The sequence below is a fragment of the Pinus tabuliformis genome, chromosome 2_1 (genome assembly GCF_031772625.1).
Source record: "Pinus tabuliformis cultivar Carrire ecotype Pingquan chromosome 2_1, CPIR1, whole genome shotgun sequence".
NCBI lineage: Eukaryota > Viridiplantae > Streptophyta > Pinopsida > Pinales > Pinaceae > Pinus > Pinus tabuliformis.
This window is the reverse complement of record NC_142299.1, coordinates 86,827,761-86,843,887: the sequence shown is the minus strand read 5'-3', so window position 1 is coordinate 86,843,887 and position 16,127 is coordinate 86,827,761. Positions and strand designations below refer to the sequence as shown.

The 16,127-nt window shown below is 40.6% G+C and overlaps 1 protein-coding gene across 1 annotated transcript in view; it reads left to right on the top strand.

Annotated features, from left to right (window-relative positions):
• Window positions 1-879: 879 nt before the first annotated feature.
• LOC149198900 (putative disease resistance protein RF45) overlaps window positions 880-16,127 on the top strand; it is a 48,000-nt gene continuing 32,752 nt past the window's right edge. Inside the window, exons 1-3 of the mRNA XM_089402204.1 lie at window positions 880-1,670; window positions 1,773-1,880; window positions 2,009-2,331. Of these exons, the coding sequence (XP_089258330.1) occupies window positions 930-1,670; window positions 1,773-1,880; window positions 2,009-2,331 (1,172 nt within the window). The 5' untranslated portion in view covers window positions 880-929. The remainder of the gene's footprint in view (window positions 1,671-1,772; window positions 1,881-2,008; window positions 2,332-16,127) is intronic.

The window sequence follows — 16,127 nt, the reverse complement described above, 5'->3', positions numbered from 1 at the left end:
AAAATAGAATTCGCATCATGATACGCGTCATTTCATCCGAAGGTAACCCGTGAGCACAATCATAATTATCGGAGAAGTAGACTACGAATCTGGACGTTTCAAAGTGATAGGAATTTGGGCAATTTTTTATTTTTTATTATGGTAGAAATAGATTCGGCACCATCAAAATTTTGGAGGCACTTATGATTTTGAAGTTTGAGAGTTGTAACTTGGATTTACAAAAATTCATGCCTGATTTTATCAAAATATAGCTAGAATTTTTATAACTTTCCAGTCAAAAAACAGTTTATGAAATTTAAAGATTTTGGGTACTATGAAGTTTTTTTGAGGATGCTGTATCCATTTCCACCATAAGAAATATGATTCAAACACTAATATTACAAAATTTCATATTTTTTTTGGCTTTGACATTTTTAGCTGTCCAGACAATTCCTCATTTTTAGTGATTTAGACAATTCTAAAACATTTTCAGACCCAAAAATTCCTCAATTCCTTATTTTTAATTGTCCAGACAATTCCTCCGCCCCTTACACGACTTCTAAAACATTTTTAGACCCCACAATTCCTCAATTTTAATCGTTCAGACAATTCCTCCAACCTCTAAAACATTTCGAGACCCAACAATTCCTCAATTCCTCATTTTTAATCGTCCAGACAATTCCTCCGCTCCGTACACGACTTGTAAAGCATGTGTGGGTTGTACTTACGTCCAAATTGCAGAATAAATTTGATCAATAAATTTGATCACTTTAGCTTTATCTTATGTATGGAATCCGTGACTTTGCAAGCTACTAGATTGAACGTGCCTATATAATGCGTCGCGGTGAGTGAATTCAGAGAAGTGCTACCTCTCAAATTTCAGTTCTTCGACTCTCATTGTTTTTCCTATTCTCATCCTCACCTTCCAACCTTACCTTGTTCTACCAACAATGACCAGGAGAAGTAGATGCCGCTGCTCCTGTTTTTCTTGTTTTTCGGGGAGGAACACCCTTTCTCCCTCTGGCCTGCCAGATGCTTCTCCTTCTGGCCTGCCAGAAGCCCACTCCTCTTCTCTTCAAGGGATGCCCTCCTCCTCTTCCACCGTTCCAGAAACTGCTACCTCCTCCGCTTCTTCCCGCGTTCCAACGGTGGCCATGGCGACAGATGATATTCATCACTCCCAACAATCGGTTGCCTCCTCCTCTACTCAACCTGGAGAAGCCCACTCCTCTTCTCTTCAAGGGATGCCCTCCTCCTCTTCCACCGTTCCAGAAACCGCTACCTCCTCCGCTTCTTCCCGCGTTCCAACGGTGGCCATGGCGACAGATGATATTCATCACTCCCAACAATCGGTTGCCTCCTCCTCTACTCAACCTGGAGAAGCCCACTCCTCTTGTCTTCAAGGGATGCCCTCCTCCTCTTCCACCGTTCCAGAAACTGCTACCTCCTCCGCTTCTTCCCGCGTTCCAACGGTGGCCATGGCGACAGATGATATTCATCACTCCCAACAATCGGTTGCCTCCTCCTCTATTCAACCTGGAGAAGCCCACTCCTCTTCTTTTCAAGGGACAACGTCCTCCTCTTCTATTACCAACACAAACGAAGATGCTGCTGGGCTTGAAGGAGACAACGTGGACGTGGATCTGGATGCCCTTATTGAGCGCATATCCGAACGCTTGCGACTCATCAAGGTAAAAGCGTATCGCTATAGATATTGTGTGATTTTATATGGACATCATGACCTGCAGATTTAGAAAACAGCATGAATGAAATTCCGTTTCCTTTTGTTCCAGGAAAGGGAAAAACCGCCACAAACAAAAGGGGCTCAACAATATTGGCCCACTACCTCCAAAACATTCTTCAAATTAAAGGAGCTGATATCAGAGGGAATCACTGTCGTTGTGCGTAGTAAACTTGGACCTTCATCATTTGACAATGTTTTATTTACAAACCCTTTTATTCATATGCTCAAATTCTTCTTGTTTGTGTTGTGCATCCCCTAAATTTTTCTTGTTTATGTTTATTTCAGAAAGATGTTATTCCCGGTGACGTGATCAAGACAGCTGTTAAAGGTCTCCTCCAGGGTATGGGAACGGCACACTTGGTTACTGCAGGTCTTCTTGTGGTAGCGAATATCTTGGAGAGGTTTGAAGAAGTTAAAGCCAATAAAGCTGAGTGCCTACGTCTTCTGAAGGAAATGATTTTTCTGGCCAAAGTTGTCAAACAATTTAAAGAACGCCGTCAGTTGAATGAAGATGAAGGAATGCACAATCTAATCAAAGAGGCAACCGAATTGATAATTGAAGGCTACAAAAGGTGCTGTTATCAGATTGACTCGTCAAAATATTCCAAGTGAGTAAATCAACATTCTAATCTATTTATTTGTGTCACGGTTTATTTTGATATGCACATATAGCAGAGGTCCCCTGATGAAAGCCCCACAACTCTGTTATAAAAGCAAACAATCAAATACTCCAGAACCTGCACATTAACCAAAACAAAGAACTCGATGTGAATATGCTATCTTCTGGGAAAGCAAATCTGTTACAATCTTTTTCAAACATACACATAAATAAGAGCCTGCAGCTGTAATAGGTTGTCTAAAAGTGGAAATAGAGAAGGTACTGCAGCTCTTAAAAGAGGTTTTCTTACCTAATTCATGCATCACATCTAATAAATTAAAGAGACAAGGAGCAAAGAAACACTTCTAACAAGTTTTTCTGTTAGAGTCCAAAGAAAGTATCATTCAACCCAGATCATAAGAATATTTTATTCAATTCAGATCAGGAATTAGATACAACAACGCAAAAGGAAACTGAGCCTTTTTCTGTTAAGAAAGAGAGGCTCTATCTGTTTTTTCTCTCTTGAAATCAGTTATTCACCTTCGTTGTCATCTTCCCAACTGTTCACGAGTCAAATCTTTGATCTTAAATTTCAAATAAGTTTAATAATTTTTTTTTAAGGGGCAAGCACGGTAATATTTGTATATTTTAAAAAATTTACATAAAATACAATCATGGAAGTCCACAATAGTTTGTACCTCTTATTGCTCCTGGTTGTACCATATTCTGGATAAAGTGGTCCTTGATATCTATATGCTTGGAGCAAGAAACACACGATTCTTTGATAATTGGATCCCACTCTGGTTATCGCATAGGATCGCATGTTATCCAGCACATGTCCAAACAACTCACTGAAGAGCTTCCTCAACTAGACAACTTCATAAGAGGCCATACTAGCAGCGATGTATTCAGCCTTAGTGGTGCTCAAGGCAATCGATTTCTTCTTCCTGCTCATCCAGGTTATCGAAGCAGAACCCAAAGAAAAACGACATCCATAAGTGCTCTTGTGATCCACCACACTGTCAGCCCAATCAGCATCAGAATAAACATGCAACCTCACATCTTCGATAGTGTATCTCAATCCACGAGTGATTGTGCTCCGAAGATATCTCAAAAGATTCTTGACGCCAATCCAATGTATATGATGAGGCTCAACCATATATTGGCTTAATGTGTTAACTGCAAAACATATGTCCGAAAGGGAGTTCACCCAGAACATCAATCCTCCTATGAGTTAACAATACTCAGAAGCATTTCCCAATTCAGGTCCAGCAGCGCTACCACATAACTTCTTAAAGTTAAGTTCCATCGGCGTAGTCACAGGCTTGCAGTCCACCATCCCAAATCTTTCCAATATCTTCACAACATATTTTCCTTGAGATAGGAAAATTTCACCTGGATTTTTCTAGACCTCCAACCCTCGGAAGTAGTGCATCGGTCCTAGGTCCTTCATCTTAAATTCAAAAGCCAACTCCCTCTTACATTTGTGAATGAGAGGGTTTGCACCTGTCAAAAAGAGGTCGTCCACATAAAGTACCAGAATGAGAGGTTTAACATTTTCAACCTTAAAGTAAAGGTTCGAATTGGCTTCACTTCTAGTGAATCTCATCTTCATCAGATAGCTATCGATCCTCTCATACCAAGCCCGGGGTGCTTGCTTCAATTCATAGAGAGCTTTCTTCAATTTGCATACATGAGATTCCCGGTGATGAACCTCAAACCCCTCGGGTTGTTCCACATAGACTTCCTTTTTGATCGAACCATGCAATAAAGTAGTCTTGACATCTATCTGATGTAGGTTCCATCCTTGTGAGGCAGCAAGGGCTATGATCGAGCAGATGGTGGTGTGCCGGGCAACATGTGCAGATATTTCATCGTAATCTACACCTTCCTTTTAAGAGAAACCTCAAGCAACAAAGTGAGCCTTGAACTTTCCTGCACTTCCATCAGCTCCATGCTTGATTTTGTAGAGCCACTTAGAGGTGACAACTAATTTGTCCTCAGGTCTAGGCACCACATCCTAGACATCATTCTTCATAATTGACTCGTATTCTTCATTCATAGCCTCCTTCCATACTTGTTGCTTCACGACTTCTTCAAATGATGAAGGCTCATTTTGAATGATAGTGCTCATGATGGTCAAGTATCTTTGATACTTGTTTGGTTTCTTGCTTTCACGGAAGGTCCCCCTTGGTGCAATATGTCTCTCGATATCTTCGAGAGTCTCCCTAAGCCATGAGGGTCTCCTCTTGAGGAGGAGGATCAATAGGATCCATAGGTTCATCAACATCTGGCATTGTTTCATCTTCTTTTGCACCCTGTTTTTCGGTGTCAGCGTCTTTGTCCTTCCTTGGGATAGGAAGGTTGTTGATCTTCCTGAGGGCTATATCTTCGTCGAAGGTGACATCATGACTTATCTCAACTTCCCTTTGACTAGCCACATAAATTCTATATCCCTTAGAATTTTCACTATAGCCCACAAAGATTCATTTCTTCCCAGATGCACCCAATTTGCTTCTTTTCTCTTTCGGAAGATGAAAATATACGGGGCTTCCAAAAATTATAAAATAAGAGACATCAGGTTTCTTACCAGTGAACATTTCTTCAAGAGTCTTGGAGTCCAATGCTTGATGAGGGCATTGGTTTTGAACATACACATCGGTATTTGCAGCTTCAGCGCATAGGAACTTCGGAAGCCCTTGATCATGAAGTATGACACGCACAACTTCTATAATAATGTGATTCTTCTTTCTAGCCACACCATTCTGCTTGGGAGTGTATGGTGTTGTAGTCTCCTTCTTAATGCCAGCTTCTTTGAAATAATCTTGGAATTCATTGGTACTCGGTCCCATTATCAGTCCTCAATATCTTGATTTTCTTCTCGGATTGGTTTTCGATAAAGGCTTTGAAGTGTCAGAACCATGTGAACACTTCATCCTTCTTCTTCAAGAAGTAGATCCAGTTTTTGTGAGAATAATCATCCGTAAAGGTGAGATAATATAAATATTCTCCCAAATAGTTTATGGGCATCGTACTAGATATGTCAGAGTGGATCAATTGCAATATGTTTGTGGTCTTGCTATTACTTGAGGGGAATGGTCCCCTTGTAAGTTTTCCTTCGGCACATCCTGGACATACACCTTCATGCTCTACTTTGAATTCGGGCATACCTGTCACCATCTGTCTCACATCGGGTAGGGCCTTATAATGAAGATGGGAAAACCTCCAATGCCATAGTTCAGATTGTAGAGATGTGTTGCAAGACATGGCTCCCAATGGACTTCCTCCAACTTGATACAAAGTGTCAACCCTAAACCTAAGAGTAAAATCATCTTTAAAATTTCTTTTCCAAACACGTACCTTTCCATCGATAAAAGCCACCTTGAATCCTTTATCTTCCATTGCCGAAATGGACACCAGGTTCTTCTTGAGATCGGGTACATATAGTACTTCTTGCAAATGAATAGTGTTACCTTGATTCAATTGAAGGGTAACATTCCCTACTCCCTTCATGAGATAGGTGGCATCGTCTCCAAGGATGATCTTCAAGTTTGTCTCCTTTTCCATCATATTAGAGAGGGCTTCCTTGTATACGGTGAAGTGCCTTGAGGCACCACTATCAATCAGCCAATTTCCCAAAGTGTCCAGAGGAGAGGCAGTGGAGAGGGCCGATATAAGATAGTACTCTTTTTTCCTATTGTTAACAACGTTAGATTCTTTATACCTGGAGTTCCTTGATCTCTTGGAGGGTCGACCATTTCCTTGATGTCCCGCATTCCTTTTTCCCTTGCCATTGGACCTGCCATTCCTTTGATCGTTGTTGTTGAAGTTGCCCCTAGAACGATTGTGATCATCATCATGTGATGTGTCCCTTCTATTTGGACACTCCTTTGCATAGTGGCCAAACTTATTGCAAACAAAGCACTTTCCCTTCCTTCCTCCCTTAGATCCTGTCTTTCCATGGAAATGACCTTTAGACCCTGCATTATTTCTCCTTTTGGCATGAGCGAAGAATGCAGTGGGGTTGCTTCTAATAGAAGGCATTTCTTGCTCCACCATTCTTGTTTCTTCTTGAATGCATCTTGACATTAATTCTTCAAACACTGGAATTCGATCATTGTTGAGTATAGTGGTTCTAAATACATAACACTCAAGTGGGAGTCCTCCAAGGGTGGTGAGAGTAAGTTCCCTATTAGGAATGACTTCTCCAATCAAAAGTAGATCATTCTTGATCTCACTGATCCTTAAGAGGTAGGATTGAATATCCTCGTCCTTGCCCTTCTTAATATCTTTCAACTTATTCTTGAGAAATAGAATTTGATTAGCATTACTAACCTTGAACATGTTGATCAACATGTCGTAGATCTCCTTGGAGGTCTTCAATTCGGAGATGTAGGCCACCAAACACTTGTCAATGAAATCCCTGATAATCTTCTTTGCTTTGACTTCATCCCTATTGTACCTGGTCTTCGCAACAACCGGTGCATTTGAAGGAGGCTCAGGGATTTTACCCTGCACATAATCCATCACTTCTTGTTCTTCCAAGGTCAAATCAAGAGACATCTTCCATCCATGATAGTTAGATTTATCATGGAGATTGTCTTCAGCCGGGAAGTAGGATGAGGAACCCATTGAGCCTTTTGTCCTTGTCCAACTGTCTTTGGTGATTTCTCTTTCACTCTTGCTTGGGCTTTGTCTTCACCTTAGCTCTGATACCATGTTAATTTTAGACAAAATGGTATGTTCTATGCTTTAGAGCAATTTTACTTCAATTTCTTTAATAGCCTAGTATCAATATTTAGATTAGCAATCACATCAACATGATAGTAAAATGCAGATAGAACATAAATATAAACAGTAGAAGACAAGCCAAGACAAGAGGACACAAGATGTGGCACTAGCCAGGGATAAACCCCAATGTGGGGAAACCCTTGATCAAATCTTCTTATAGTCTTCAATAGTTCAACAGAGAGAGATAGTACAATTTACAAATCTGATATTTTGTAACAATAGTAAAAGAGCCCTAACAAGAAAAGTCAATGTTGGTCAAAAGGGAAGATTTGACCCTCAACAATTTGGTCAACTTCAGTAAACTTCGGCCTCCAAACAACAAGATGAAGCAACCCTCAAAACAACCCAAAATAGTCCATTCAAACCTGGTCAAAGTCAATGTTTGACCTCGATTTCTGTGCCCAGAAATGCGGCCTACCCAAACAGAAATATCTCACCCAAAAACGCAGTCAAACATGTCAACGCTGCTGGTCAACACATGGTCAAACTATCCAAAAATTTGGTCTCCTGAAATTTCGGCCTCCTGAAATTTCGCTCCTGAAATTTTGGACGTGTGGAGAGAGAGAGGCCCAGAAATCCGCACCCAATCAATGAGGAGAGAGAGAGAGAGAAGTGTGAAGATGAGTGTGTCCAAATGAGGCTAAGGCATCATGTATTTATAACAAACGTTGAGGATGAATGGACGTGACTGTTGGGCTTCTGAGCCTACATAAGTTTGCTGGACGACCTTGACAATTTGTCCATAATCAAAATAAATTCATAACTTCATTTGTACATGTTAGAATTGGATGATCTATAGATCAATCCTACACCTCTTGGAGAGAGGAATCCAAGAAAAATATCAGCTATCATAAATAAGATGACCCATGTGGAGTTTGGCCCTAGTTTCCAATTTTAACATAATTCATACATCACATCTAATAAATCAAAGAGACAAGGAGAAAAGAAACACTTCTAACAAGTTTTTGTTGGACACCTAATCCTCTATGGGTTGGTGTGGAATGTGAACAACCACCGGAGTCCAAGAGACCACTTGGAATATGAATCCAAGGGTCACACTATGTACTATAAATGTATATCATGTCAATAATATATGAAATTCATTGTTCTATCATTTATGGCCGTTTACATTCCATGTGAGCCTAACATGGTATCAGAGCAGGAGAATTCCTGTCATGCTCCAATTTGAGCCACTATTTTTTGTGTTCATTCTCTGTGAGTTTGTTTCCAAACCTAGGCATTATCTAGATTCTCTGAAATATTCACCCGTTAGAACACAGGACCTAAATTTGGCTCTCTGCCCCACTAAATCCTGGTATATACGTTCTTTCTCTGTGCGTTAATTGAAGTTCAAGGTTTATATGTGAAGGTTACTCCTGCATTAAATTTCGTTTTATATGAGGGTCATATTTATATATGCGTTGAGATTATTGTGAGCACTGGTTCATGTCACTTTATGTTCATTATATCATATGGTTCATAGCTGGTTCATAGCTGCTCCAATCTGAGTTTGGTTTGGAATTGATTTGTGGTCTCATCAAATTTAAGGCTCTGCCATCTAAGCCTATCTTTCTATTACCGCCACCCAGGCTCTTTCCTTAAGCTACTTTTCCCATAGTGATTATCTTTAATCGCAACCTTGAATTTTTCCTCTGGCAATGTCAAGCATTCCTTCTGAATACAGAAGTGTACCTGGGCTGGAAAAGGCATCTTCAAAGTATTGAATGCATCAGTTTCAAATTCATATCCACTTAGGTATAAAACATTACGCCATCGATACCTCTTCCCACTGACCACTGTTAGGAGGCATCCTGAAAAATTGGTTAAAGAAAAGCTTCGCTGCAATGGAGGTAACGCTGGCCATTCGAAAAGCCCACAGTTTCCTGTTGTCCTTAGACCACAAGGTACCATTCTCATCTTGATATACATGTATGGGGGGGAAATCTGAGGGTCTCATCCGTCCCCACTGAATTTCATCTCGCGCCTCCTCCAAAGATAACCTTTGAATTCCTTGTCCCTCGTGCATTGTTCAGCATCCAAGTCCAAGTCACTATGCAGTCCAATAAGCTCAGATTGAGGCATAGTTGGTTGCTCTTCTTCAACTAGTTGTGGGGTGGCGTTCATTGATTCTTCATCATTACTCAAAAATTCTTCAGGGACCGATATCATCAGCTCAACATCATTAATGTTGTTGCTCGTCATAGTGCTACCATTGATCCAGTCTTTGAAAGAACGTTGATGTTTTAAAATTGTAGGCGACCACTTGTGTTCATCATGAGATGAATCCGCAGGGTTTTTATCACAGTTCTGAGATGCCGACAATCTGTTTCCAGACATGTTGTCAAGCAACAATGTTGTGAGCAGAGAAAAGGCAACATGACCCCCATAATTTTAGAACACCGCCACAGAGAGGAGTCTGCAATTGCACCTTATGCCAGAATCAGTAGGTATAGCGCTTTCTAATTAACATAGGTATAGTGCTTGCTACACATGTTATTCCAGAGGCGTCATAAAAGTAACGGTTGTTGTGGTATTCACACCAGACGACAACGTTGCAGTTGAGAGGTTTTCAAGTCTCTGGTCTGGCAAGTGCCCATGCTGGAGCAGTCGAATTTGGAGGCCGATTCCATATATATTAACGGTCTTCAGTTAACACCTGGTCCTCTGCAAGCATACCACAGTTGAGCGCCAGTCCTCTGCCTGCATACCACAGTCCTTTGCCACCGGTCTATAACGTTGTGTTTTTACCTCTGGTATAACGCTCCACCTTCCATACACTGTCATATGCGTTTTTAATATTCCATGCCTGAATGTTGTTGGTTAACGTCTGGAGCTCCCATGTAATGAAGACTAACGTCTCTGCATGAATATTCTCTCTACTAAGAAAACCCAATGCCCAACATCTTTGTTTACTCCCTCTACGCCCATTGCATTCTTGTGTGTTAGTTGTGGGATCCTTCCACTCGGTCCTCTCCCTCGAACCTCGGTCCCTTGGCTCCAGTGTGACTTTTCATAGCCAACTCGATCTCCAACCTCCCGAAGTCTGTTGGACACTGTTTTCTTAGTGTGAAGCACCATTGCTGCACAAAGACAGGGGAGAAAACAGGAAGATCTAAGGGAAAGCTGCGGATTTTGGCTAGACCTAAATGCAGATTACCGCGACCTAAATAAAAATTAAAGAACCAGATGGAAGGGAGCGAAGTATGATCTATTTTCTCCAACCGAGTGTGTTTGTATCACTTTCAGGAAGCTTCAAAGAATTCTTAACCCCTCACCATGGATATGTTATATTTTCTAGCATTAGAAAACACTGCATAGTAAGTAATGATAGTATCATTATCTCTTCTCGCAATCTTAGAGGTATAGTTGAAATTTTTCTTGGTGTGGGGTGCTATATTCAACATTTTAGTTTGATATTTTTTATTAAATCAATGACACATTTATTTTGAAGATCAATCCAAACTGAATAATATTCGCAATTTGTTTACATTTTAAATGGGTGCATTATCGGTTGAAGCCGACACCCTTCATTTCTTTAGCTTGAGTTGTTTGGAAAATGGCCAAAGTTTATGAATTATTAGAGTCCCTGGAAACTTTGATACAATATACTCTAGGTGACACTATCAAAATCAGCAAAACCACTCATATGTCTGCAAAATGCAAACCTTGTTTTTGTTTAGAACATTGAGACAGACTCCCATCAACACCAAGAATATAAAGTTGAGGTTGATTTAGTGCGCAGCTCCAGAGCATATTTTCATGCAGATGTAGAAGTTCAGTTTGCACATCTCAAGCCCATCATTAAACCTTGGGAAGAACTCATCAGCAATAAGCACATAACATGTCTTGGATATGATAAGGAAGTTTCCTTTCATATTCCAGATTACTCAAAGCACATCAAATTTCAGAGCGTTGGGGTTCTTCATTATGGTTCACCTTCAGTTGTTCCAGATTCTACTCCTCCACATTTGCAACCAAAAGTTGTTAAATGCCAACACTGTGACCGAGTTGGCCATATGAAAGATCACTGTTTTGATCTTCATCCATGTGAGAACTGTCATAAAATCACTCATTCTTCAAATAGGTGCTACAAAAACAAGCCTCCTGCAAGAACAAAGATTCATCTTGGATGGATCGCTTCTTGGCAATGGGCTTCAACAAACAAGAAGATATTACAACCATATGTCAGAACTTGTTCTAGAGTATTGAACAGTATTGCACTTTTCTCCATCATCTCACCTTGTATTTGACAAGGGGGGAAGTGATGGTCATCTACAAGCTTCAAAGCCACATCAAGCGAGCCTAAGCCACAACCTTCCATACTAGATTTAGAGTTGTAGCTAGCGACAAAGATGCCCATGAGCATGCCTTCGGTTGATGATCAACTTTAAACCATCTATGCGGGGTTGAGACATCTCTTCAAAGAATTGGGGACACTTCCTCTAGCAGAAGACTTCAACTTCTTGCTAATTTTGGAAGAGTTCCAGGAATTGCATTAAGCATTCCAGAGTTGGTGGTCATCCTTAAACCATTGCAGGTTGTAGACCTCCCTGTTTCAGGTTGAAGGTCTCCCTCTCCAAAGCATTAGGGACACTTCCTCTTGCAGAAGATTTCAGCTTCTTGCCAGACTTGGAAGAGTTTTGGGAACTGCACTAAGCATTCCAGTGTTGGTGGTCATCCTTAAACCACCTCCTTATACCAACATTTCAGAGAGCACATTCAGCCTAGTGCTGCCGTGCATTTTTGCACATTTTGTATTACAACTCTCTTCTTGGACTCATACATACCCCTTCGGATTAAGGGGGGGAATGTTGGACACCTAATCCTCTATGGGTTGGTGTGGAATGTGAACAGCCACTGGAGTCCAAGAGACCACTTGGAATATGAATCCAAGGGTCACACTATGTACTATAAATGTATATCGTGTCAATAATATATGCAATTCATTGTTCTATCATTTATGGTTGTTTACATTCCATGTGAGCCTAACAGTTTTTCTGTAAGAGTCCAAAGAAAGTATCATTCAACCCACAACATAAGAATCGTTTATTCAATTCAGATCAGGAATTAGATACAACGCAAAAGGAAACAGAGCCTTTTTCTGTTCAGAAACAAAGGCTCTCTCTGTTTTTTCTCTCTTGAAATCAGTTATTCACCTTCGTTGTCATCTTCCCAACTGTTCACGAGTCAAATCTTTGATCTTAAATTTTAAATAAGTTTAATAAAAAAAATTAAGGGGTAAGCAGGGTGATATTTGTATATTTTCAAAATTTTACATAAAATACAATCCTGGAGGTCAAGAGTAGTTTGTACCCCTAAGTTGTTTGTAGACAGAAAACATGTATATAATGAGGAGAAAATTAGGGAGACCATCAGCTCGAGAGGGAAGCCAGATGGTCTCCCAAAGAGGTATTAACCATAATGGTGATGGAATGACATTAAAACAAAGTAAACATAACTGAAACTAAGTAGACAAGAGAAACTAAATGACATGTAAAATTGAGACTCTGAGAATGTCTATCCAGGGAATTTAGCATGCATGTTTGGGCTATTCCTTATCCTCGTCGGTCTTGGTCTTGGTCTAGGTGAGATGCATTTGCTCCCTTGGAACCTTGCCTTGCCAAGCCTTTTACTTCCTAGCATGTTCCTATTGCTCCAGGTAGAGGAAGAGGTTGTCATATCCTTTAGGGAGACAAGAGGGATGCTCCAATTCCATGAATGCTTTCCCAATGTAGGAATCTACCTCCCTTCGTGAGGGTTCTCCGTTGGTTATGCCCTCAACGCTAGACTGAATGGCTAAGTCTGTTGCCTACCCTACTGGTTCCAGAGAGTTATGGGCGCCGACCACCTTTTGTTTCTTGGCTTTAGGTTTTGGGTGAGCCAAACTGGAGGCTCTTTTCTCCTGTTGGGAGGATTCCACCTCTTCAGACCTTCCATTTGAATTGGAGGATGTCAGAGGAGGGGTAGGAGCAGGAAAGGGAATTCCCATCGCTTTGGACATATTTATTGAGGTTGTGCTCATGTGAACCAAGAATGTGTTGAGTGTGAAAATTCCTTGACCGTAATTCCTACTGCAGCAACTGATGATATTACTCCTATTTGTTAAATTCCTTTAAACAAATTACTTGCAGTTTCCTACGAAAAGTTTTGTAATACATACATTGTAGCCTTCACTTAATTAAATTATTATGCGGAAACAAGAGACTGAGCAAGAAAGAAAATACAACAAAAATGACACTGTTATTTTTGGACAAAAGTCCCCAGAAAAACCCAATGCAGGAAAATCGGTGCAACAACTCTGAGGGTTTTTTTATTATTAAGAAGTAGTTTTTGAATACAACTTTGGATGCCCTCCCACCAATCTAGTTACAGAGAAATAAACTGGTAAAAAAAATTAGTGAGATTCCCTCACTATACTCAGCAATTTCGACTGTTCTGACAACTGAATCAACTGTCCCCGGCTAGAACTACGCTTCCCTTGCGCAGTAACTGTGTGGGCCTGTGTGGAGCTCTCTGAGGCTCTGTGTTAGCTCAACTAGGAAACGTCTTGCCTTCTGGAGTAGTTTCCATCCCTCCCGGCTCAGAAATGTCAGCTCCTCTGTAAAACTCGGACTTCTGTGTGGGTGACTGAGTTGCCTCTACGTGAGCCCTTTTGGCTCAATGTCAAGCTCTGCGTGGGCCCTTTTGGCTCAACATCAACCCCTATGGTGTCTCTCTGCCTCTCTCTACTGCGTATCCTAGGCTTTGGAGAAGATACTCCAACCCAACTATCCCTGCCCCTCAACTAAAAGAAATATACTCGATCAGAATTTCCTCTTGAGAACTTCTCACTTCATAAATTCGATCTCTTGATCTCTTGGTGTGTTTTCCAAATGACCCTCAAGCTCCCTTAAATAATCTTCTCATTTACATTCAATGACCCAAATTAGAAGCTAATCAATGGCTAAGATCATTTTAGCTTGATCATTGTCTTCTTCTAGAAGTTACACCCACAATTAGATTAATACCCATTAATATTTTTAATTTCCTAAGTTTAGACTTAGGGTCCCATTAAAAAATATTAATTATTTTAATAAAATTTCTCTGGGTTGAATTTACCAAAACTCTTTCTGGGTTCTTTGGAATACATGTTCCCAAGCTTCCCTACAAAATTTGAGGCCTAGAGCACATCCGATGCTACCCCAAATCAACATTGAGTTCAACAATTTTGCCTTCAAATCTCTCCCTAGATTGTTCCTTCTTGTAAGATCCCAAACAATTAAATTTCCAATAGATCTGGCACACTAGAATGTTCTAATAAAAATTCTTGCAATAAAAAAAACGAACACCAAAGGGATATGAAAATGAAACCTCTTATTTATATTAATAAATGAAAACAAGATACATGCTCAAACAAGACATACTCAAGTCCCTACCAATAGCATGCACGACTGCTCAACAACGACTACTCTAAGACACTGAAGCCCACTTGTGAATCCTAGATGGATCCACCATACAAATTTCACCGTGGGGTTTTCGTCCTAGGATCAACTTAGAACTGGCCATGCCAAGTTCTGAACAAAACACAATAAGATAGACAAACTCTCCATGATCCCATTGTCTGGCCCTTATCCCCTTTTATAGGCTTGATGGACTCTCCAAAAACCTTATTTTATTGTTTTCCTTCGAAAAACAAAGGAAAATACCATTGGCGAATACCGCGGTAAATACCATGGGCAAATTTCGTCCACTTTGACCATATCAAGAAAGGGAATATTACAAATCCTCCCACCCAAAGATTGCTTGCCCTCAAGCAATCCACTTCTATCCACAACAAAAGCATATGTATACTAATACCAACATCCCATACAAACCTAAGTGTTATCCCATGCCTCTATGCTAAATGACCTTGAATGGATCCTTCGATCCCTAGATCCCAAACAATTATTTGACCAATCGTGCCCTCAATAGATTCACCTAGATCCCAATGCCACCTATGTCCTGGGACCTGTGGGTTATGATACCATCTCAACCCTCCATCATTGCCCATGCCTAAGGGCCCAAGCTGCAATATGCCCTTGGTTATGGGTATCCTCATAGGAATCAACCCATCAATAGAGTTCCAACTCATAATTTCTCGGCAATCCATCCTGTAGGAAGGATCTAATGCATGAATGGCTGCACATGGAATAAGTCTACTATTTTGATGTTGCCAGTTGCTCAACTCATGTTGCTCCACTCGGTCATCCAACATGATCCATTTGGATAATTTTTCCCTAATCTCCCCAATGTATAAAGGTGGGTTGGTAGTGCTGCGAGCTTTATCTATGTACTCCTGTAGAGGGCTGCTTTGGAATTCCTAACTGTATTCCTCTTGTAGCCTTGTGAGGGACTTGAGACATTCCTCTACACTAGACAACTTGGCCACTGACCCGACACATACCCCTATGAGCTCCTCAATTTTTCTATTTTCTTGTAAGATAATGTCTTGGGCTATCCAAACTCTCTGCTTCAACATCATAAGATGTGTCTTGAAATGCATGATCTTTCCCTTAAAGTTCTCTATTGGTGATTCTAATGCCCTGATGAATGTCTATGTTCCTGTCTGCACCGAATGCCTAATGACCACAACTTCAACTTGAGCCTTTGACTGACTCTCTGGGAATGGTTCATTTTGCACATTATTTCATCATGATGCTCCTAATGATCATGCTCATCATGTTGGTTCACTACTACTAGTTCCTTACTCAAATTTCCCTTGTCTCCTCCATCTGTGAATACAATATGTTGTTCATCCTCTCCAATTTTCGAACATAAATGCACTGGTGGACTGCTATTTATACTTGACTATTCATATTCTTTATGGACATCCCCCTGGAGACCTATGGACTCATCTGTATAGGAGTCTACCTCATCAATACCATTAGGTAGAATTTCCTCATGCACTTCCAAATGCTTGTCATCCTGCAAGTCTCCCTGAATAATATCGCGCTGCTACTCACCATCTTGAAAATGAATAGACCCAAATACAAAAGA